Source organism: Pollachius pollachius, assembly GCF_949987615.1.
Source record: "Pollachius pollachius genome assembly, chromosome: 15".
In the NCBI taxonomy this organism is placed as follows: domain Eukaryota; kingdom Metazoa; phylum Chordata; class Actinopteri; order Gadiformes; family Gadidae; genus Pollachius; species Pollachius pollachius.
This window is the reverse complement of record NC_136948.1, coordinates 22283631-22308928: the sequence shown is the minus strand read 5'-3', so window position 1 is coordinate 22308928 and position 25298 is coordinate 22283631. Positions and strand designations below refer to the sequence as shown.

At 43.5% G+C, this 25298-nt stretch overlaps 1 protein-coding gene across 3 annotated transcripts in view; it reads right to left on the bottom strand.

The window, feature by feature from the left end:
• The window catches only part of gphna (gephyrin a), a 38782-nt gene extending 13530 nt beyond the window's left edge, over window positions 1–25252 (bottom strand). For all 3 annotated transcript variants that reach the window (XM_079752503.1, XM_079752502.1, XM_079752504.1), the window contains exons 1-14: window positions 25106–25252; window positions 21043–21121; window positions 15901–15958; window positions 15138–15230; window positions 14839–14933; window positions 9859–9925; window positions 8890–9285; window positions 7352–7453; window positions 5447–5584; window positions 5123–5165; window positions 4415–4552; window positions 3769–3861; window positions 3184–3239; window positions 1856–1975 (exon numbers count right to left, since the gene is read on the bottom strand). In XM_079752503.1, the coding sequence (XP_079608629.1) occupies window positions 1856–1975; window positions 3184–3239; window positions 3769–3861; window positions 4415–4552; window positions 5123–5165; window positions 5447–5584; window positions 7352–7453; window positions 8890–9285; window positions 9859–9925; window positions 14839–14933; window positions 15138–15230; window positions 15901–15958; window positions 21043–21121; window positions 25106–25169 (1542 nt within the window). In that variant the 5' untranslated portion in view covers window positions 25170–25252. The remainder of the gene's footprint in view (window positions 1–1855; window positions 1976–3183; window positions 3240–3768; window positions 3862–4414; window positions 4553–5122; window positions 5166–5446; window positions 5585–7351; window positions 7454–8889; window positions 9286–9858; window positions 9926–14838; window positions 14934–15137; window positions 15231–15900; window positions 15959–21042; window positions 21122–25105) is intronic.
• Between the last annotated feature and the right edge of the window lie 46 nt (window positions 25253–25298).

The window sequence follows — 25298 nt, the reverse complement described above, 5'->3', positions numbered from 1 at the left end:
GTGACAACATGATGTATGTGGTGGAAGCAGATTCATAAAAATGTAAGAAGTTGGGTTTGCATCATTTCTTCAGACCTTAAAGTTGCTAAAAATATTGGGACCACTACAGTAATAATTTCCGAATTATTTTTGTACAACTAAAAACATGACAGATGACATTACATCGTGACAGACGATGTAATGAAAAAAAAAAGAAATATATTATGATCTTAATGGTACCCTCATCTTTGTTAAAAGATTTTGCTTCACTCTACATTAAAGGGATACTTCCCCCATTCTGAACCGGCGTTCTATTATTATAAAATCGCTATTGTAATATAAAAAAAAATATTTTTTCCTTCAGTCTAACCCAGTCTTCCCTTGGCCCAGCTTTCCTGATCTAATTTTCTCCTGAGAAGACGTCAAATGACAGGTTTGACGTCATCTCGGTAGAACTTTGCTTGCCTGCTAGAAGGGCTGAGGACTACAAACCACTGGTTCCGCAAATTTGTGAGCCCACCAATAAGGAACGAGGGGGGGTGGGAATTCGCGTATGAGATGTAAACACAATGTCCGCCATGTTTCTTCACCGCACGAACAAATTTGCAATGTGAAACAGCCGAAGTGGATTTTGAAAATCTACTGTTGGATTTGGACATTCAGGGCTATTAGTACGAGCCAGAATACAGCCAGGAAGAATTGACACAAATAGAGGAGCAGGCTGCTGCGGCTGAATAAGCCTTGCCTGTTGCAGAGAGCGCGCCGGTTTGCTCTGTTCGCCTAGACACTAACACAGAGTCCCTGTGCTGCAGCGAATTTCAGCGATGCCAGTTTCTTCTAGAATAAATGGCTGAATCTGGCGAGGACGGGGCCATGTGTGTAACCTCTCACCCAGGCTTTACGCCTCATCTGAACAGTTAGGCATTGGATACATATTTTCGGACCCAGAAAGTGAACTGGAAACGCCAGCCAAACCCCGCCGGGAGAAACAGACGTCTGAGCATATAGTAAGTGTTTCTTTATTTACTAACACATTGGCTACAATAGTTTTGAGTCCCGGGGAACGTGACAATGTAGCTATCCGAAAGTAGCCGATCTTATTGGCAGAGCATAGGCCATGTTACGTTAGCTTGAAGTCTGTGTAATGCTGTATAGGCTACTCGAGGCATAATTTTTATTTTGCTTTGCTAATGTTGTTTTCTTTCTTTCTTAGACAGTATCGGCTACCTGTGTTGTCCAGGCCATCAGAGCTAATTACCCAGCACAAGATGGGCAGTACCGTGGCTACCAGGAGACAGTAGATGCTCAAGATGAGCTGTGACTATTTTGACTCTACCAAACGCACACTACACATTTTATTTTTGTAAATATTCTAATTTTTTCATGATGGTTGTTGTGATTTGTTTACTAACCCAAGTGCTGTTATACTAAAGTAGCCTACTGAATAAGATAAACACTTATTTCAACTGGGGAGAAAAAGTTGAGTACAAATACTTGATATGCTGAGCTACTGTAATTAGCAAATGTTTTTATGCCGTGCAGTAATATACAAAAGATGCGTTTGAAAAAGCGAGGGCAGAACTAGTCAACGTATCACGGGGATATGTTTACAGTTTGCCCACGCTACCTCTCGTGCTAGGACCATGGGTCCTTCCCCCTCCAAACGGAAACAGGCGGGCGGTGCAGCGAGCGCAATGCACTGTGGGAGTTGGAGGATTTCTTACTTTTGAGCCAGAGACACTTTCTGCCTTTTCTCAGGCTAGGATGAACCGATTTCACATCTATAATACATATGATTATTTACTTCATATAACCTTCACATCCCCACCGGTGAAGTATCCCTCTAAGGCCTGACTTAAGCTCTCAGAAACCTTACGTCTTCAGACTCGCGCAGCAGTTCGGTGTCTTCCACCTGCACCACAGCGTCTGCTCCACAGGGGATGGGAGCCCCGGTGGTCACTCTCATCACCTGGCCCGGCATCACCGTGTGACTGGGCTGAACACACAGATACAACAGAAAAGAAAGAACGTGAACAACAGCTGTTGTGAATTGACTAGGTCACTATTAACATTTTTCAGATGACCAAACCTCCAATGGCCGAGAGTCAAGGGTCTGTAAGGAGTTTGGCCGAGGGAAAAGGGTGTGTTTAAGGAGTTAGACCAAGCTTAAAGGGATCTTTTAAGGAGTTAGGTCAAGCTTAAAGGGTTTGTTTTAGAAGTTAGGGAAGGCTTAAAGGGTTTGTTTAAGGAGTAAGGTCCAGACTGAAAGGTGGGTTTAAGGAGTTTAAAGGAGCAAATGTAAGTAAATGAGTGTAGAAAAATAAATGTATAATGGTGCAGCCAGTGTTGGTTTTATTAAGGTGTTTCTAAACAGCAATTCAAAAGACATATCTTCCATGGTTATACTGAGATTTCCGCTGTAGTACTATATGGCTTCTAGAAATGTTTGTATTTCTATATGTCTGATAGATATTTAAGATGCATTTGTAGTACTACATGGCTGCTAGATATTTTAGATGTATTATAAGTAGAACTTTATAGTTGCTGGACACTTAAATCTGTTCTCTGTACTGTAATCTGTACTACGAGGATTCAGGGCTGCACGATTATGGCTTAAATGTGATCATGATTTTTCCTCCATTTTGGGGAACTTCTTTTACTGAGCAGAAAACTACCTTCACGCCAATAATGTATTTTATAAACCTATGAAAAAAAAGTGGTAATTCCACTTTTGAAGTAACTCCCATTACATTATTATATTATTATTATTATTATATATATTATTATATTTAGCACTAAACCTTGGCCTTCCTCTGCTCCTCCAAAACAGTACGAACTGTACTTTGTCCATCGTAGCTCTTTGCCTAGGTATTCAATTTCGCTGGGAGGAGCCTACAGTAGCCTCCCTGCAGTAGTGTGACCTGTGATTGGTCAGACATATTGAATAACCCAGGTTATTCCGGGTTAACACCAGAGCAAGGTTTTTATATACACTTGACCTTTGTTCTGATTTGGAGACACCTTGTCACAAATTGAATAACAAAAAGTAACAAAAAAAACATAACCACCCCCGGCCACCATCAAAAAGATATCATCATTGCGATTAACATACAATTAATTGTGCAGCCCTACAAGGACGCTTTAGTATTAGTATTACTACGTGGCTACTAGAGCTTTGGGCGGGGCAGAGGGGGGGCTGCTGACCTGTTGGCCAGCCTGGGACTCTCCCATAATGAAGCGATCACCTGGGCCGTCAGCAGCTGTTAATGACAACATGTTCATCGATCAGTCGAGAATATAAAGCATTGTGAACATAAGATAATATATCTCCTACAATTTGTATTCATCAGCTGGCGTCTTACCTGCACAAAAAATCTAAATCATTCAGATGCCAATTACAGTAAGAGTTTCCACACAGACTACAATACTTAAGTATTGAATGACAACTGAATGAGTAAGTGATATTTTTAATATGTTAATTTAGACTAACTCATTCACCAGACAACTTTGTTGCTGATTGTCTAAACAAGCACGATATAAAAATGTCTATCAGGGCAATTATCAAAAGTATATAAAAAAAATTACACACGGATTGACACTAGCAAATGTATACCGGCATCCCAGTATAGTGAGTTAAAATAACACGTGTCTGAAAACTAATAACATACTGTAATAGCGTTCTTCGAATATGCATTCGAAATAGGCACAAAGACAGAAAAATATGATTCTGTGTAATATAAGCACTGGTTGTGCACAACAAAGACAGCATGTAAGCAAAGAAACAGTCACCTCGTACGGCGTAACCGTCCTTAACCGAGGCCGGGAACGGAGGAAGATTGTCTTTGGCATAGATGTCCTGAGCAAGCACTCGACCCATACCGTCTGGGGGAGTCACACACACACACACACACACATCACAGTCAGCACCCACTGGAAGTTAAATCAGTTTTCAATGCTCCAAAATGCCTCAGCATTTTTTAGTGGCATGGTACATGGAAGCCAAATGTGTTTGTGTGCGTTCGCCCAATGTCAACTTTTGACAAGATCTACTAGATCCACTGAGAGAAGGTGATCACTATGGTCAAGACTCCATCAACATAGAGTGGACGAGGGGGAAAGGGCCAGATACTTAAATAGTTATATTGACACACCGGATGGTATAAATCAGGGGTCTCCAACCCTAGGCACCATAATCATTGGCACACTTGAAAAAATATATTAAAAACTCATCGCTGCAATGCGGCAGCATAATCATTACTACCAATTTTTTCAAACTGGCACTGCATGTTGAAAAGGTTGCTGACCCCTGGTATAATTGATCCATCAATCCTTTAACAAAAGATTTTTATTTTGGTCATTTCCAACATAATTAACACCCACTAAAAACAAACACCCACACAGAAACATGATGAGCAACCCAGCCCTTAGCGCTGACCTCGGTAGTTGATGACCTCCGTTCCCAGTATGGGGGTCATCTCGAGAACCGTGATGAAGGCTTTGTCCATCGATGTCAACGGGAAGGGAGACATACGATGACGTCGTGCCACTTTGCTTATATCTACCGCACTGTGGCCTGGAGCGCACACACACACACACACACACACACACACACACACACACACACACGCGCACACACACACGCGCACACGCACACACACACGCACGCACACACACACACGCGCGTAAGGGTAAGCACCACAGATTTGGGGATTGTAGGCAGTTAATTAGTACAATTTTAAACCAACAGTCACTGTAGTGTAGTTAAATTCAAATAAGTAGCACCAAATATTTGGGAATTGTAAACAGGCTGTCACTTACTGCAAGTGTAATTGAATGTAAGTGTAACTAAAAACAAAAACGATTTCTGATATGAATGTCGACATTCTGTGGGCAAAACCTTTCAAAATCACATAAAAAAATAAAAAATAAAAGAGTGTTCGTAAATGCGTAATTTTTTATTAATTTAACTAAAACATTAAAATAAGATTGCGTTAACGCGTTATTATGCGCTCATTTTGACACCGCTAATATAAACTGTACAGCACTCTTTGCCACTTGGGAAACACCTTTGGTGCCCCAGGGTGTCGTTATTAGTGGTCGAAATACACTGTTTAAGGGCTAAAGGGTTAAAAATACAACTCACTGGCTCGAAGAATGTTCTCATTGCTGCCGCACCTCGACTGCACCTGGATAGAGGAGACGAAAGGAGAGAAGATAGCATACATATCAAGAGATGACAGAAGGGTCTACATGAGCATGTAAATGGCAGACCCAGGAGTGCTAGCCTCTGCAGATGCATCATCTCGCGTCAACCTGCCTTCCCCATTTTTTTGATATTTTTGTGTGAATATAGAACAACTGTACCACCAAATGCCTTTCAATGTGTTGTATACAGGTGAGCTCGGACACCGTGGTATCAGAGATTCTGGGGCGTGCGCGAGTGCATGTGTGTGTGTGTGTGTGTGACCTTGGGCGTAGGGCAGGAGGCTGTGGACAGACGGGAGGTGGCCTGCGTTGCCCGTGGCGACTCGGAGGGAGTGGAGCTCAGAGAGGCGGAATCGCGAGGAAGCACCTGAACGCCTCGAGAGATGATGGAGTCCGGAATCTACTCATCACCACAAAGACACACAGAGACACACATTATTTGAAATTATTTCAGTAGGTTTGACAGATGCCTACGGAATGAGCATGTTGAAAGAGTTTCAACGTGCACAGTGAGGGAATAGAATCAGTGATACAAATAAAAATAAATGAATAAAAAAAGACAAATGGAAATTTGTCCTTAATCATTGAGGGGAGCTCATCCGATTCCAAGAGAAGGGTTAGGGTTAGGCAGCAGAAGAGTCAGGGTTAGACAGCAGACATCAGAAGGGTAAGGGTTAGGCAGCAGAAGAGTCAGGGCTAGACAGCAGACATCAGAAGGGTTAGGGTTAGACAGCAGACAGGCCTACACCCAAAGGAGTGGCTGCCCTTTCTTGTCATCGTTCATTGAAGAAGACCAATGTTTGAATCACAATTCAAACCATTTGATCTCTAACCCTTGTATTCTATAAAGACCCTTTCCTAATCTTGTTGTCGTGATGAGAGACCCATCATACTCACTAGATATATTAATGTAACTGCATCGTAACGCAAGTTGTAGCAAAAATAGTGAAACCTTCTTTAAATTAAACTCAAATCACTTTATTTTTCCTTACTGTCCGTCACTCTGAGGCATCTTATCAAGTGTTCTATCCTTGTTGTTTTAAAATCTTGATATCTTCCATTCCATTTTATTCTCTCTTTACAACTCAAATCTTACCTACACGACCTTTAAAATGATTGATTTTACATTCTTTCTTTCTGATTTATTTTTGAAGGTTTTATCCTTTTTATTGTTAAGTGAGGACAGGAAGGTATGGGAGAGAGAGGGGAAGACATGGTATGCGCTCTATCCGGTTTTATATTCTTACATTTAAATCTGCACTAAGAACGTTTTACCATTAGCAATCTCTAGTGGCTAGATTTGGAGCTAAAGTTTTAGCTATAACATTTTCAGAAGAAACTTCAAATCCATTTCAATATACAACATTTTTATTCTTGAGAAACTTTCTAGTTCAGATATTTTTTGTAATTAGTTGCAGTAGAAAAGTGTAGGTTTAATTGCCGTTTGAATCACTGATATGAACTTGGGACAGAATGTTAACATCTGTATAGATGTCTCATTGTTTTCAGGTGCTTCATAAGTCATATAGAGTTTAAACAAAATATAAAGCAGACAATAGGGTATTAACAACAGTGAGGCTGGTTTAGTGAAGAGTACAACATCAACTGAAAAACAGCTGTAGTGTTTTGACGTTGCAGATGATGCTGAAGTAATAAAAACAAACCCAGCACTACAACTTTTGGAGGAAGCATGAAATGCTAATGCAAACATCCAGTGTCCCCAGTATGTTTCACAAGCGCTCAGAACCCACCACAGAAGACAGGAACACCCAAAACCCAGATCAGGAAACTTTCATTTGCTTGTCGTGTTTGGTGACACTTTGACTTGTATACTATGGCGTGTTTGGTTATTCTTTAACTTGTATTATGCAGCTAGACTTCCACCTCCCATGGCAAAGGAGAGAAACCTCAGAATGTGATGACAGCCCCACCGTCTCCATCCTCTCCCACCTTGTGCTCACATTTCCCTTTCAGGCACTTGGGAGTAACAAAAGGTGGCCATCGGGACGAAAAATAAAAATATATAAAAAGGAGAACATCCTTCCATTATAAATCAAGGTCTAATGTTAACCCCTTCCTGTGGACGGGGACGAGAGGCAATGGGTGATGAGGACAGACTCCATGAAGGGATGAGGTGGAGGGGAAGGCCGATGGCCGGGGGTCTCACCTGGTCGTCATGGCTACAGGAGCAGGTGAAATGAGCAGGGAGGGCAGGGGTGGTGACGGGTAGGTAGGGTGCCCCCTTAGCCATGACCACAGCATGACTGGTCTGATCGACACACACACACACACACACACAGACACACAGACACACATGTCCACATAAGACAGACATGTGAGACAGATGAAATGATATCGATGTACATGATGATGGGTTTGATCTTTTACAGGTGAAAACTACATGACTCTTTCAACCTCTTTTAAGATAGTTGACAAAGCAGCTTCTGACACCAAGCAGCCTCAGCTCGAGCTGACCCATGAGAGGGTTAGGGTCAGGGAAGGAAACGCCTTTCTTCTGTCATTGGTGAAGACTACAGTTTGAAAACAATCCATTTGATCCAAGTGAATTTAGAATAGTTTCTATAGTAAGTCGTACATAATAAGTAAATAGGTCATTAAATAATTATTTGTGATAGTCATTATACTATACAGCCGCATTGTAGCTAGAATAAGGGCACACTCACACTAGGCCATCTGTACCGTGCCCAAGTCCGTTTCCAACCTGTACCGTGCTCAAGTACGACCCCCCCCCCCCAGAAGGTGATGCAGTATTAAACCAAGACGTTGAAAGATGGTGTGATCTACGCGAGAGACGCAGAGGAACTGTCCGTAAAATAAGCAATATTCAGTAAAATAAGGAATATTTGGGCGTTTTTGCACTTGTAAAAAGTTAATCACGTTTGTAACCTACACTCAGACGTGAACTTATTCTTGCATGCGGCTGTCTTCATTCATAAAAAAATATAAACAGTATGCAAATTATTCTAAAGAGGTCTAGACTCTGCACAGCCCCGCCTTCTCCAGTGGACCAAGAAAGCCCGCACCGTGACGAACGGGGGATTTTTTATTAAAAACATCAACTTCACTATCGCACCAATGTGAACTGCTTGCCGTCATGTTTATTGTTTAATGGGAAAGATGGGTCGCATGGACTATACGTCATCCAGCTCAGGTTGCGTAGCCGTGCGTGTGCGCGTGTCGTCTCATTAGCATCTGTACCGTGGCCTGAGCACACCTCTCCCAAGTGTGCTCAGGCCACGGAATTGAACTGTACTCGAGTACGGTTGGCGTGCTCACACTAGCCAAACGATCTAGACTTCAACACGGTACAGGTGTGAAACGGACTTGGGCACGGTACGGATGGCCTAGTGTGAGTGCGCCCTAACAAGGATTTTGATTGAGTCGACACTGGCAAGGGGATTTTTTTTTTTACTGTGGAATAAGGCAGAAATAGTAGTGGGTTCACATAGTACAAACATAGTCTATGTTTGTCTATGTTTCTATATAATGTAGTCCTCAACATTACCCCTAACAACTCCTCTCCGAGGGAAGACTTATTCCACATCATGTGTCCCTGATTCCAAGTGCGATAATGCAATTGAATAATGATTTTAAATCGCACATTGAAGTGAAGACGACCCCATCACTAGTCTGACTGGTTTTCAGACCCTGCGTGGTAAGCGTGTCCCTGCGGCGAGCGGTCACCTTGGCAGCGATGGCTGCGGCAGTGATGTGGGAGGATCCGTGCTGGTGGTGGTGGTGGTGGTGCTGCGGCGGCAGTGGTGGCTGCTGCTGCTGGTGGTGCTGCTGCTGGTGCTGGTGGTGGTGGTGGTTGTGAGCGTGTCGCCCGCCTCCTCCTCCTCCCCCTCCTCGCCGCCGCTCCTCCTCCTCGTCCTCCTCCTCCTCGTCCTCACACTGGGTCCCCTGCTCCACGGTGTGCGTGACATTGTTGATGTTGTGGGAGTTGGTGAGCTGGGAGAGGCCGGGCGGCGGCGAGGGCAGCTGCTCCAGGGCCGAGTGCGTGGCCTTGACGCGGACCAAGGCGTCCCGCAGCAGGTCAACCGCGTGGGGCAGGGCGGGCAGGATGAACTGGAAGCACTCCTGGGGTGATCGTTTAAATACTATTTACAATGTATTGGGGATGTTACCGGTGTAACGGTGAACCCCCATTCAAATTTGACAATAACAACTACTGTTTTCATTTCAAATAAATATTATTATCTTGGTGGATTACGCGATGTGGAAACCGTGCGTTTAATCCTTCCCAATTTCATCCGAGTACCCTGAAGTTGCCGCGCAGGCACCGTTTTGTTGCACATCAATCTGAAGTCCGGATTGAACCACGACATGGAGGAGAAAGGGATTGTTGTCACTTTGCGTACTCCCGGAGCTATGCTCCGGAGAGAGCCCGGGAGCACGCAAACGGCAACAATCCCTTCCTTCTTCAATTCGGGGATTCAAAGCCAAAATTCTATTCCCCCAATTCCTTCTCAACTACGACCTAGATAACTACCACTACGAGTACTTGTTGTGGAAGTACCAGAGACGTCGGAGAACGCAGTCTTTAACTAACCGCGATAATACCGAAAACCCTGATCATTTCAGTCCCATTCAACCCGGGGATGCAGAAGAGGGAGTGCTTACAACTGAGGCCAAAGCCTCAGGCAGCCTTACCTGGGAACCCTTCTTGCTACCTGGGAGGTTGATGATCAGAGTTTTGCCACGGATACCACACACTGGCCTGTGGAGGGTAGAGTACATCAGATTATTGTATCTGCACTCTGGTTCCAATAGAAATGTGTATTAAAACTGAACTAGTCGACCAAATCATACTTTAGATTAAGTTCCGAGATCTGACGGCGGGGAGCTCTTGGTCAAAGGGGCATTTCACTTTCTTTCACTTTTTTTGGAGGGAATGGTGTTTCTGGACATTTGTGTTGCTGGGGGGGGGGGGTAAACACGTAATTGGCGAACAAAAAGTAGGCCATCTGTCGAAAAACTGTAAAAAAGTGTCTGTAAAGTTTTTAAATAAGTGGCCTATGTAAATCTGCAGTTATTAAAATACCCTTCTGAGAGCTTTATCCACTCATGCAAACCATATCTGATTGGTCAAGTACTCAAAACATTATATTTCAGCCATCTCAACCTCTGCAGCTGCAGTAAATCACATGGTTATTGCATACATAGTGGTTATCTTCTTTCATAGAATTATCACTCTCTGTTATAGGTTTTGATCATTCATTTCGATAGCAGTCAGTGCTATAAGCCGATGTTTACTTGCACTGCGGGATGTAAATACAGGATGCTTTGGATAACCTGACCGCAGTTGTTTTTGATACCAAATTCCTCCAAAAGAGGGAAAGCCTACTTTTAGAATCCACTTATCTCACACCCACTTATCTCATTCCCCCTCAACCAAGAACTAACATTGGCTACATTATTTAACACTTGGATTACAAATCAAACTCCATAATACTCAAAATCAGGGATTCCCAAAGTGTGGTACGCGCAGCCCCAGGGGTACGCTAGCTGCCACCAGCCGTACGCGAGATGAAAAATGTAATGGCGGTCTGATGTAATATTACACAATTACAGTGCTGTTTTTTTAAGTGGGATTTTTCCATACAATAAAAAAACATGAACAGTAAACATTTCCTTTGTTATCCCTTTTCTTTTAATCAAAAAACTATAATTTATTAGTTTTTGATAGAAACGTAGAAATAGAAAGCTGCTGTCTTCTTCTACGCACTGCAGGCTAGGCTATATGCACGCCAACTCGTTTCATTCATTCCTTATATATTATACATATATAAATATGCAGTTAAGCATATTTATATGCCAGTTAAGCATATAAATATGCTTAACTGGCTGAAATCAGAGAAACTGTCAAGTAGGACGTCTTATGATACAGTTGTCAATAATAAAATAATAATTCATTATTTTTCTTTAGCGCTTTTCAGTGACACAAAGACGCTAACATAAAACACGAAGAGGGAGGTGACAATCAGGGGGGACAAGCGGAAGACAGCACAACAGAAGCAAGGTGGAGTGTGATGGTAGATAGGGATAAGGGTGGTTATGGGTAGGGCAGGTCATAGGCTTGGGAGAAGAGGTAGGTTTTTAAACAGGATCTGAATATGGGAAGCGAGGGAGAGTCACGGAAAGGTTGGGGGAGAGAGTTCCAGAGTGGGGGTGTTCTTGAGAAGGCTCTCTCACCAAAGGTTTTAAGATTGGATGGTCAGACAGTCAGAGTGAGAGTGGAGGAGGATCTGAGGGTTCGGGAGGGGCGATGGGGGATGAGGAGGTCAGACAGGTAGGGCGGGGCCAGGTGGTGGGGAGCTTTGAGAGTCAGGAGGAGGATTTTGAAGTTGATGCGTTGTTTGATGGGGAGCCAGTTGAGAGTGAAGAGAACAGGAGTGATGTGTTCACGAGACCGGGTGTGAGTGAGAAGGCGCGCATCAGAGTTTTGGACCATTTGGAGTCTATGGAGGGAATGAGAGGTGATGCCAGTGAGGAGGGAGTAGCAGTAGTCAAGACGGGACGAGATGAAGGCGTGGATAAGGGATTCAGCAGCAGGGAGGGACAGGCAGTGTCTGATTTTGGCGATGCGGCGGAGGTGGAAGTAGGAGGTCTTAACAATGGAGCTGACATGGGGAACAAAGGAGAGGGTGGGGTCCAGGATAACACAAAGATTGAGGGGCAGGGGGGAGGGAGTGACGGTCGAGGTGTCGATGGTGAGGAGATGGGTCCAGTTTTTTTGAGAGTGGATTTGGTGCCTATGAGGAGGAGCTCTGTTTTGTCGCTATTGAGTTTGAGGGAATTGAGGGTCAGCCATGCTTTTATTGTAGAGATGCAGGTTTCGAGTTGGGTGAGGGGAGGATTTTGGGTGGGTTAGATCTGGGTGTCGTCAGCGTAGCAATGGAAGTCCAGGTTGAGGTTGCGGATGATGTCACCAAGGGGGAAGAGGTAGCAGATGAAAAGAAGGGGGCCGAGGACTGAGCCCTGAGGGACCCCCTGCGTGACAGAAGAGAGGGTGGATGTGTGGCCAGAGAGCGAGACGAACTGTTGCCTGTCGGTCAAGTAGGAGGTGAGCCAGTAACCCTGTTGACGCAGCCTTTTAAGGAGGACCGAATGGTTGACCGTATCAAAGGCTGCGCTGAGGTCAAGTAATAGCAGGATGTTGAGTGCACCAGAGTCTGCAGAGGTGAGGAGATCGTTAGTGACTTTGACCAGGGCAGTTTCGGTGCTGTGAAGTGGGCGGAAGCCAGACTGAAGGGGTTCATAGAGTTTGTTTGACTGGAGGTGGGTGTGGAGTTGGGCGGCGACAATGCGTTCCAGTATTTTGGAGAGGAACGGCAGGTTGGAGATGGGGCGGTAGTTGGAGAGGTCGGCAGGATCAAGGGTGGGCTTTTTGAGAATGGGGGTGATGGAGGCAAGTTTGTAGACAGAGGGAACATGACCAAGGGATGGAGACTGATTGAAGAGGGTGGTGAGGTGGGGATGAGGACAGGGAGGCAAGCCTTGATTAGAGTCGTTGGAAGGGGGTCTAGACAGCAGGTGGTTGTCATGGACGCAGTGATGATGTCCAAGATGTGGGAGGAGTCAACAGGGGAGAAGGCAGTGAGAGGAGGGGAGGGCAGGAATGGTGGGGGTGGAAGGGTTACTGAGGGCGGCAGTCAGGGAGCTGTTTGTTTGGGAGATTTAATTGTTTAAGGCGAGGAGGAAAGAGTTACAGAGGTCATGTGAGGGTGGATTGATGTCCGGCGGCTGGAGCAGTTTGTTGACGGTGGAGAACAGGATGCGGGGGTTCCGGTTGGTGCTGTTGATGAGGGTGGAGAAGTGGGCGGATTTAGCAGCTCGGAGGGCGTCGCGGTAGGAGGAGATGTGAAGTTTGCAGGCTTCGGTGTGAACGGTGAGGCAGGTTCGTGTGTACAGTCGTTCGAGTTGGCGGCCAGTCTGTTTCATGGTGCGGAGTTCCGGGGTGTACCAGGGGGCGGAGTTGGTGAATGAGACGGAGGAAGTTTTCCAGGGGGCAAGGGAGTCAAGGGAGTCGGAAAGGATGGAGTTGAGCATGATGGCATAGTCATCAGGGGAAGAGGGGGCAAAGTCAGGCGGGAAGGCAGATGATATGAGCTGGGAGAATGAGAATGGATTGATTGATTTGATGCTGCGGTTGGAATTGGAGCCCTTTTTGGGACTATGGGGTGAAGGTAGTGGAGCGGAGAAGCATGCAGAGATGATCAGAGAGTGGGAAGGGGATAGGATGGGGGTTAGATACGGGTAGGGAGGCGGAGCAGACTATGTCCAGGATATGGCCTTTGGTATGGGTGGGGAAGTCAATGTGTTGGGTAAGGTGGAAACAGTCACGAAGGAGGAGAGGGACCAAAAGAGAGTGAGGATTTGGAGGCAACAGAGACGGAGAGAATAGAGAAAGAAAATTAGCGAGAGTCAGACGATGCGCCGGAGGAAACCGAAGAGGAGGGAAGGAGATGGCAAAAAAGAGGTGATGAGGGTGAACACCAGACGGGGAAAAAAATAAGGAAATATGATGACAATAATCAGGGTCTGGGCTTCGCTTGGATCGGCGATACAGATTGCCCCAAGCCTCAGTGCGTGGTGTGCAGTGAGGTTCTAGCAAACAGATGTCTGAAGCCGTCTTCTCTTGTCTTTTATTTTATGTTTGAGCCTATGCTCTTTGCTGCTTGATTATGTTGTGGATCGTGTGTAGGCTAATTTCATTGTCGCACTTGAAAAGTTTCAGATTGATCCTCGTTTTTATTTATTTTATCTGTTTCGGAGCCTGTTCTCTTTAATGTTGTGGATCGTTTGTAACTTCATTGCAATTTAATGAAATGTACTGTCGTTCTAATTTCCATAACCGTTGTGTTATGATGATGATGCTAGCTCCACGGTCATTTAATAGGCCTATTGCTGCAATTTTTCTTTTACGTGGCTGAAAATAACCGTGCTTTCTGTTACTGAGCCTGTGTCTGTCACTCATCCTCTTAAAAGTGGAAGCTTGTGCGTAGCTTTGTTGCGTTATATTGAAACTTTGCTGATGTTGTTATTGTCATGCGTGTTCTAGTTATTTGCGCATGATTAAACATGTGGCGATAAAACAAAGCTTTGTTGCGTTGGGACGTAGAAGGGGATGCGCAGGAAAAAGAGTTTGGGAACCGCTGCTCTTAATACAGTGGATATTTGGATAGAAGAGCATACGCTGGTATTCACCGGCTGTATGGAAATGCATCCGTCTTTTGCATTGCCACGATTTTATCTCAGTATTTCTCGCTCTTTCATGTCCTTAATTCGGTAGTTGCCTGATGTAAAAAGACCTTAATTGGCCTAACCTTCGTGGGTCTTTACAACGCGATGGAAACGCAGACAAGGGGCTGAAGGAAGCGTTTAATCCCATGAATGGTAGTTCCTGAGAGTTCTGGGTCATTTCGCTTGAAAGGTGGCTATAGTAGGACTGCTTGATACGAGATGACAACTGAACAGAAATTTCAGCTGCAAATACTTATTGGCTTGACTACAATTTAAAAACAGTTACTATTTAAAACAATGCATTTATATTTCTGAATGGGGGCAATACATTTGGAAAAGTGGCACAGACCTTTTAAAGAACAGCAGAAGGTATGAAAACAGGAGTACCTGGAGAGCATGCCCAGAGGTGTAACGTTGAGCGAGCCCATCAGCATGGCCAGGGCCATCCCAGGGGCCTCTCTCTCGATCACCTCCCTGGTAGCCTAGGGAAACGTTCAGGGAAATCAACACAGCCAACAATCTATTTAGGTTGAAAAAAATAATCCAATAGGCTCACAAATTTCCGTTACATTACTGGAGACAGAATAATGTGCACATTTATCGGGCCAAAATGACAACCAAAGAGAGCGAGTGTGAGTGAGTGAGTGAGTGAGTGAGTGAGTGAGTGAGTGAGTGAGTGAGTGTACCTCTGGAGTGACATCTCGCGGTGCAAAACCAGTCCCTCCAGTAGTGAGGATGAGATTTAGCTCCTGCTCGTCGCACCAGTCCAAAAGAATGTCCTGCACAAATTTAAACATTGAAGGATCTGAACAATATCACAAGTGAACAAATCCTTTATAGAACATTAAACTGAGTAAAAAGTACAGCAAAAACACAGGAAAAATCACCTGAACCTTCCGATAGGCTATCAGGTGATGTTAAATATTTGCATAGCAATTAGGTTGCAAACTCAACAACTTTGTCATAAACACACATGACACAGCTGTCCTACAGTGTTCCAGGGGTCGCCTGGCCAGTTATTGATTAATAATGGTTCATATTCGTAAGTCCCGTCTTTGAGAACTATGCTTACTGGTTTGAGCAAATTTGAAAACATGCTGTACACGCACTGTAACTCATGCTATTGCTGCTGCTTCATGCATCATTATGAATCTCTTTGACGTGCAACCTCAATACTTGGTTATTTTATCAGGCTGAAGGGCCTGATTGTTTTAAATATTGCAGTTGCAATACTATGTAATTAACAGTGGGTTGAACTGTTCAGTAACTTAAAAATAAATTTAAAAAAAACACACTGGACACGGCTCACAAAAATATAAGCCTATAAATATATTACATATTTGAATAGAAAAGTACATTTTGGACCCTGTCCAGCCATTCACCTCTATAACCTCCGTTAGCGTTAAACTATACAGCCTACCACTTTGTGTATTTTGCTCAAGTACTCACCTTAATTTCATCCATCTCATCCGGAACAACCTTGTAGGCCGCAATAACTCCTCCTAACCTGTCCCAGCAGACAGAAGAAGATTTTGGTTTGACGGAATTATGTGCATTCCGTGTCTCCATAAATTTACATGAGAAATGATGTCTAATCAGGCGAGAGAACACTAGTACCATGGAGGGGGGATTCAGTAGAACCCTCATACACGAGTCCCATTTTGCTGCTAAACTTCAGTATGAAACAATTTGAATATGTACTGGCACATGCCACTTTCCCACCGACAGTACCAGCTCAACTTGCCCCGCCTTTTCTTTCGATCACCAAAATCTGGTACCTGGCACTTTGTTCTTTTTCAGTCTCACATCCGTCGAAGCTCCAAGAGAGCTGCTCTGATCCTTTTGTGTGACGTTAACAGGCTGCTGGCCACCGATCAGCCAGAGAGGGACTCCACTGGACGACAAGACGTCCGAGCCTGACACCTGACATCCAGCATCTTTAAATACTAGCATCAGCGTTCAGTCAACAATAGTGACTGACTATTGAACATGGCAGGATCAGCGTGCAAGAACACGCCGTGGACCGTGCCACAGGTGGAGCGGTCCTGTGTGTAACCCTGTCTGTTAATGTGTCGGGTGGATAAGTACGTCACTGCAGTACATGCGTACTATGACGACCCGCCCACGTTGAAGAGGTACTTGATTCTAGACGGAAACACGACGTGCATGGAGCCAAACCAAGTCATTCCATGCTACGTCGTGGGGAGTTGAGCTGCTACTATAGGTCGAAAAGAGGCAGTATTGAGGGTTTTCCAAGTTCAAGCTCAATCAGGTTCAATGTGTTCCACAAATTGTTGACTGCAGAAGCTAACCATAAAGCCGGACGCATATTTGTAAGGAAGTAAATCTGTGCGGATTTTTGAAAATAAAAAGCCATTGAATTCTAAGCACTGAATATTTATGCATTGAATTAACGTATCTGGATTTTTTGCCTCTGAATTTAACTCTTTACAATTTTCAATAAATCATATTCAGCTTTATTTTTCAATGTTAAAAATTCGAAATCAAATATTCAACGTTAAAAAATTCAACGTAAATAATTTCAAAGCCCCCAAATTCAACATGCCAAATTCAGATGCAAAATTCAATGTCAGAAAATTCAGTGTTTACATCCGGGGACCCAAGGAAGAGCAATCGATCCTAGATGATAGATCGCGGTCAAGCAAGGAGAGCGGGATTAAGAGCGTCACTCGATTCTTCTTTCTTAATACAAACGTTAATTCTAAACAGCATTTTACACAGTAGCCTATAATAGGAAATGCTCAAAGCTAAATCAACGTCATTTAACGCTGACTGTAGCTTTTTATGGGGAGAGAAGCAACGGTGGTGGACCTTACTGAACGCCCTATCCATTGTATCGGCCTGTAAAATGCTAATCAAATCAATCAAATGTATTTATTAAGCACATTTAATAACAAGGTGAGGGGGGAGGATCTTATGTTTTTGCTATAATGCACACCGTTTTGTTTTTTTTACTGCAGTATGAAGTAAACGATGAACTAATGCCTGTATGTGAAGTGTGTGTGTGACTGCAGTGACTTGGCTGGATTTGCATGCAACATAAGAGTAATTGTAGTGGGTCAAGGAGCCCAATTTATTAGGGCACCAATTTGGGGCAATCCGCCGAGGTCACTTTGCCTACGCTTGGTGTGATGCTGGGGCGATCTGTGATGTGATGCTGAAGCCCGCTGCCCACTGTGGAACGAGAGCAGAGCCGACACTACTGTGCAACTGAAGCGGCAGCAGCCTGTAGTTCCAGTGCAAGCACGGCGTGCCTCGGGAAGAGGCGCCCGACAGCAACCTGCTTTTAATTTGTCACCCTCATATCTGTATCATGTCACTCGGTGAGGAATAGTGTTGGCTCTGCGCGCTCGTTGCGCTCTTGTTATGCCACCACAGAGGCATATCAACCGTTTTGCTCCAGCCACTTAACGTGCATCCGGTGTCACAAAAAGAATACCCCCAATCCGAGTGATCGATGAAGATACAAACGTTAAGTTTTAAGCTTGAGCATGTTTCTGCACGTGAACAACTTCATGCCTGTCTACGCTTCAAACTAGTGCATGTTGCAGAAAATGTGCAACACGTCCCCCTAGGGTCACACTTTTCGGTGGCTTCTCTCCCCATAAAAAGCTACAGTCAGTGGTTAATGACGTTGATTTACCTTTGAGCATTTCCTATTATAGGCTACTGTGTAAAACGCTGTTTAGAATTAACGTTTCTATCAAGAAAGAAGAATCGAGTGACGCTCTTATTCCCGCTCTCCTTCTTTGACCGCGATCTAGTATCTAGGATCGATTGCTCTTCCTTGGGTCCCCGGATGTTAACACTAAATTTTCCGACATTGAATTTTGCAGCTGAATTTGGGATGTTGAATTTGGGGATGTTGAAAATATTTACGTTGAATTTTTTAACGTTGAATATTTGATTTGGAATTTTTTAACATTGAAAAATAAAGCTGAATATGATATATTGAGTGAAATTCAGAGGCAAAGAATCCAGATACGTTAACTCAATGCATAAATATTCAGTGCTTAGAATTCAATGGCTTTTTATTTTCAAAATCCGATGACTGATTTACTTCCATATATTTAAGGCCCATCATGTCTTAGAAGAATATATACATCCATACAGACATCAAAAAAAACATAAGCTTTTATGTTCCAATACATTCTAGTAACAATGTTTGTAAAGATGGTTTAAAACTATTTGTTTTACCATGATAGGGTTATCTATAAAAAGGTCGAGTTTATTATTGATTTCTAAAATATAAAATTGACAAACACTTAAGTGAAGCCTGGTTAAAATGACCAAGTTTGATACATTTCAAATTGCACATGTTTTCTGTTGACATATATTTTTTATTCAATAGTTCTCTAAATTCATTTGTCGAGAACTCAAATCGTGGATATTACTTCAAGTGTTGATTCCGATTACCTACCATGCATCCCTAAACGTTTGGACAGTGTGCAAAAACAAACCAATACGACAACCTTGAAAACAGTCAACACAAAATATTGACAAAGTTGGGAACCTTGACCCATCCATGCTCATGAAATGACCAAACTTTTTGTGAATGCTCCTCTATCCCGATAGTAAACAGCCCTCTCCTTCCCCAGGTAATCCCATACATAATAAAGAGCACTTTCCTTCGCCAGAGGAGTATTCCATCATCGCTTAGTTGATTAAGCCCGGTTAGAACTAACGCCAACTTCCACTTGAGGCTAAAGCCGTTCCATCAACGTAGTTCAACCGTGCCTTGCTCAGGTTAGTTCAAGCCAGGCTAACGTTATCGTGGATAAAGTGCGCTCACAAGATATGTAACCAGCCCAGAACCGTGAATGTCGAATCATGGATCAAATGTCAGAAAAGGACAGCGCAGATTTTTTTTCCAGCGGCGAACAGATGCTGCTTGTTGAGGTCTATGAGGAATTCAAGCATATAATTACTCAAAAAGGGAACACCGTAACCATTAATAAAAACAGGGAGGCCGCCTGGCAATAAAATCGCTGATCTTTTGAATGCATAAGTAGTATTAAGCGTAACATATTTAAATTTAATATTGACCGTAGATTTTTAATCAGGGAGATAATCTCGAGGTAACGTGTCGGACTTGCACCTGGTCGTCCGGGGTTCAATCCCCACCTAATTAGTAATTTAGGAAGGATTACTGGAGAAATCAGAAAACGTTTCATGCCATTTATTATCCATTTCTTTGAATATTCTAAATTGACTGACCATAGTATTTATCTCAATAGAGGTGGACTCTGGAATTTATGTGGCTGCAATTTCCCATGCAGCAGTGTCTTTGTCATTGTGACAAAGGATTCACTATCAGTAACATTCATATTAACATTAACTTTACCATGGGTTTTTGCAAGTTCGATTTTGGTTCTAGGGATATTGTAAGACATATTTATTATATAAAAAGTCAATTGTTAGGCCTAATTTCTCTGGTATAAAGGGAATTACAAAAATAAGCCAACGCCAAGAATTCAACGACACACTCAGGACGCAAACTCGGGTCGCCCGTACTACATGGCTAATGCTAGACCACTCACCCAACTGCTTGTTTCCCATACATTTGTCTAAAAATGTGTTGAGAAGATATCCTGGATAACAGTAGATAGCAATTAATTAAATTATTTTATTTGCATCATTTAATTTTGGCCCTTATTGAAAATACAGGCTGTTTGTACTTCATATGTAAATTTATGACAAAACCGTGAGGACTAGGCTTGGCGGAAGCTTCTGATGGTACACTTGTTTCCGACAGATGAACTTCTCTGAAACACTGATCAAGTAAGCCTGACAGTTAGCCTGGTACCGACCAGGTTAGTTTGGTCGGATAAATTGCCCTGGTTATTTAGCGGAGATTCCCATAAGTCACGTTAATGGAACGCAACTCTATGTGAAAGTAACGAGGCTAAGCAAAATAAGCCCGGCTTTGCCTTTACCTTGGTTGATGGAATACCCCCAGGTAACCTCCTGTATCCCGATAATAAAGAGCTCTCTCCTCCCCCAGGCAACCCCATATATAATAAAGAGCTCTCTCCTCCCCCAGGTAACCCCATATATAATAAAGAGCTCTCTTCATCCCCAGGTAACCCCATATATAATAAAGAGCTCTCTCCTTCCCCACGTAACCCCATATATAATAAAGAGCTCTCTTCATCCCCAGGTAACCCCATATATAATAAAGAGCTCTCTCCTTCCCCAGGTAACCCCATATATAATAAAGAGCTCTCTTCATCCCCAGGTAACCCCATATATAATAAAGAGCTCTCTCCTTCCCCAGGTAACCCCATATATAATAAAGAGCTCTCTCCTCGCCCAGGTAACATAAGCTAATTTGTCAATATATTGCTCAGTGGTGTTGCATATAATCTGTCCAAAAAAACTAAAAGATTAAACCTTAATACAAAGTTAGCCATGTAAATAATACATGCCTTCTACTGCAGAAAATGATGGATTTGTGTTGAGGGATATATGCTTTCCCAGAGTACTTTTGATTCTTGATTTCCTATATTCATCCTTCATATCTTTCCATAACGGAGTCCCCTTGGTGAGGGTGGGTAGGTATTAACTCACAGTGAAGGGTCGTGGACCAGATCCTTCAGGTTGACGCCACTCCTGTCCTCTGCCAAGTTCCTAAAGCAACTGTCGCTGACTGGAATATAAAGATACAACAAAAAGAAAGAAAAGGAGAATTTTGAGGAAATACTGTCGCTCCCTTTATCGAGCAGTGCAATGTTGATTGGTTTGCAATGCTGTCGCATGAATTCGGAAGTAAATACAGTTTTTGCATAAGATTATCAATCATAGTCAACTAGACAATAAAAGAGAAGCACTTGTGAAGAGGCAACGCTCTTTAGTACATTATTGGACCAAATGTAATTATTTTTTTCATTTGGGTGACATATTCTAGGGTTACCTTCCAATGATGACAGTTTGACAGTTTTGTTTTGACAGTTTTTTGACAGATGACAGATGTTTTTTATTGTATGCATGTAATGTTCATTACATACAATAAAATATTATGTATATTCATATTCTATTAATAAGTTAAAGACATTCAAAGAGTTATTCATGTAGGAGAGAAAATGTTGTTAAACTTTAAGCTGTTGCTGTAACATGGATGTAAACAAACAGTTGTCTAAAAGATATTGACGATAGTTTGATACACAATAAATGGTATTGGCAAAAAATGAAACGCATTGATATTGCCTTTTTTTTTCATCCTCCTTTAAAACAATTATATACACTATGCTGACTAACTCCAAAACTAGTCCTAAAATTGCTTTGTGGTTAGACATACCAACAAACGCATCTTACATATGTAATTTTTGTCTTGCATTTCTCAAGAGATGAGCGCACATATAACATTTTGCAAACATTCATTAATCATGTTTAATTTGATCACGCAAGTTATCTCTCATGGAGTTATCAACCTCAAATGCCCTTCTACCATTGCAATGCTCATTTAATTAGTAGGAGGGAAGAACATGTTTATTAGTACTCAACCAGGCTGTAAAATTATCTAGTAGATCATAATACTCCAAATGGATGAAAAGAGAAACAACCACAGCCTCTAAAACAACCACATGCTGTATAAAAACCGCATGCTGCATAAAAACTACATGCTGTATAACAAGTCCGACCACAGGCAGTTCTAACGACCAGCGGCTGTTATAACGACCTCAGGCTATTATAACGACCAGCGGCTGTTATAACGACCACAGGCTGTTATAACGACCACAGGCTGTTATAACGACCACAGGCCGTTATAGCGACCAGTGGCCGTTATAACGACCAGCGGCCGTTATAACGACCAGCGGCCGTTATAGCGACCACAGGCTGTTATAACTACCACAGGCTGTTATAACGACCAGCGGCTGTTAAAGCGACCACAGGCTGGTATAGCGACCACAGGCTGTTATAGCGACCAGCAGCTGTTATAGCGACCACAGGCTGTTATAGCGACCACAGGCTGTTATAACGACCACAGGCTGTTATAGCGACCAGCGGCTGTTATAGCGACCACAGGCTGGTATAGCGACCAGCGGCTGTTATAGCGACCAGCGGATGTTATAACGACCTCAGGCTATTATAACGACCAGCGGCTGTTATAACGACCAGCGGCTGTTATAGCGACCAGCGGCTGTTATAACGACCAGCAGCTGTTATAGCGACCACAGTCTGTTATAACCACCAGCGGCTGTTATAACGACCAGCGGCTGTTATAACGACCAGCGGCTGTTATAGCGACCACAGGCTGTTATAGCGACCACAGGCTGTTATAGCGACCAGCGGCTGTTATAACGACCAGCGGCTGTTATAGCGACCAGCGGCTGTTATAGCGACCACAGGCTGTTATAACGACCACAGGCTGTTATAGCGACCAGCGGCTGTTATAGCGACCACAGGCTGTTATAACAACCACAGGCCGTTATAACGACCACAGGCCGTTATAGCGACCAGCGGCTCTTATAGCGACCAGCGGCTCTTATAGCGACCAGCGGCTCTTATAGCGACCACAGGCTGTTATAGCGAACACAGGCTGTTATAACGACCACAGGCTGTTATAACGACCAGCGGCTATTATAGCGACCACAGGCCGTTATAGGGACCACAGGTCGTTATAGCGACCAGCGGCTGTTCTAACGACCAGTGACTGTTATAACGACCAGCGGCTGTTATAACGACCACAGGCTGTTATAACGACCACAGGCTGTTATAACGACCACAGGCCGTCATAACGACCAGCGGCTGTTATAGCGACCACAGGCCGTTATAACGACCAGCGGCTGTTATAGCGACCAGTGGCTGTTATAGCGACCACAGGCCGTTATAACGACCAGCGGCTGTTATAGCGACCACAGGCCGTTATAACAACCACAGGCTGTTATAATGACCACAGGCTGTTATAACGACCACAGGCTGTTATAGCGACCACAGGCCGTTATAACGACCTCAGGCTTCTGTAACGACCATCGGCTGCATAACAACATTCAAAACATGGATGAAGAAACTCAGGAGAGCGAGGAAGCAAGAAAGGGAGCAAAAGAGAATGTACGTAATATGTATGTCTACGTGAATAATAGTGATTAACTTTGTGAAATATTTGAAAATGTTGGATATTAGTGGCTATGGTTACAATGTTGAAGTAGATAAAGATACAATATATGTTGTTCATTGTACATTTTGTACCTTGAAAAGACAAACAAATATTTTTTTATTTGCTATAATCTGTACTACCTGGTCCACAGTGTGTGAAAAGTTGACATGGTAGATTGTGATGGGTGGATACTGTTGTTTATCATGTGTTGAAGCTGATGGTCTGGGAGCTTCTGATGGGTGGACATTGTTGTTTATCATGTGTTGAAGCTGGAAGGGTTCACTTAAAATGTTTTCAGATCAAACCCTAACCAAACAATAACCCCATGACAAATGTTCCAGCCAGCTGTATCTGAGACGCCTCCTTACCCTTCACCTCCTGACATTGAGCCATCCCTGCTGATGGTGTCTGACTCCCAGGCCATGCACTCTGCCAACCTCTACACAACCAAATGGATGAACCATAACCTAACATAATCTACTCACTGTTAGTGAAGAAACCTGAATAGGGAGGACTAATCATTTATCATTCTACAAATAAACTCCATGTTGTGTTACCATTGGTCTGCCACTTCACAGCACCATGGACCTAACGTTGGGTACAAAACAACTAAATGGTTCAGATCCAAACCAGATTTAGCAGATTTCGAGGAGGATGGATCAGATTTAAACCAGATGTAGCAGATGTGGAGAAGGATTATAAACCAGATGTAGAAGATGTGGAGGAGGATTATAAACCAGATGTAGCAGATTTCAAGCAGGATAGATCAGATCTAAACCAGATGTAGCAGATGTGGAGGAGGATTATAAACCAGATGTAGAAGATGTGGAGGAGGATTATAAACCAGATGTAGCAGATTTCAAGCAGGATAGATCAGATCTAAACCAGATGTAGCAGATGTGGGGGAGGATGGATCAGATCTAAACCAGATTTAGAGGAGGATGGATCAGATCTAAACCAGATTTAGAGGAGGCTGGATCAGATCTAAACCAGATTTAGAAGAGGCTGGATCAGATCTAAACCAGATTTAGAGGAGGCTGGATCAGATCTAAACCAGATGTAGCAGATGTGGAGGAGGACTACAAACCAGATGAAGCAGATGTGGATCAGATCAAACCAGATGTAGCAGATGTGGAGGAATACATGAATAATGCAGCTGGTGTAGGATAGCGCTAACGCTGACTGGGCTATCACTGTTACTGTTCATTTGGGGGTTAAAACGACTAAAGCCATCGGTACTCGATGCAAATATGACACGTAAATATATATGGTTGCAGCTCAACGGGTTTTGAAAGGTGCATACTATAGTAGTATACCGTTCACTGGCTGGACACTGGTTCTGGTTAAATGTACAACCCAGTGAAGGCAGCGTAGTAACGACAACCGGCCATTAACGGGATAGCATGCTAAGGCTCACGTAGATTATCATGCTGGCTAACGTTAGCTCTGCAGCAGAGACAGCTCGTAGCATCGTGACAGTCGAAAGAAAAGCCTGAAAACATAAAGAGATGTCAGTCCAGAAAACGTTTCCCTTACCCGTCAGAATCCCGACTCGGATCTGGTGGTCGTGGTTGGTGAGGACCATCCCGTCCGCCGCCATGTTTACACCAACCTCTGTACTGCTAGCTCCACTAGCTACATAGAGCTAGCGTGCGGAGAGGACGGGCTATAGCTACTGCTCTGTGGACCCGCTGCTGCTGCTGCTGCTGCACCTCTGGAATATAAAAGA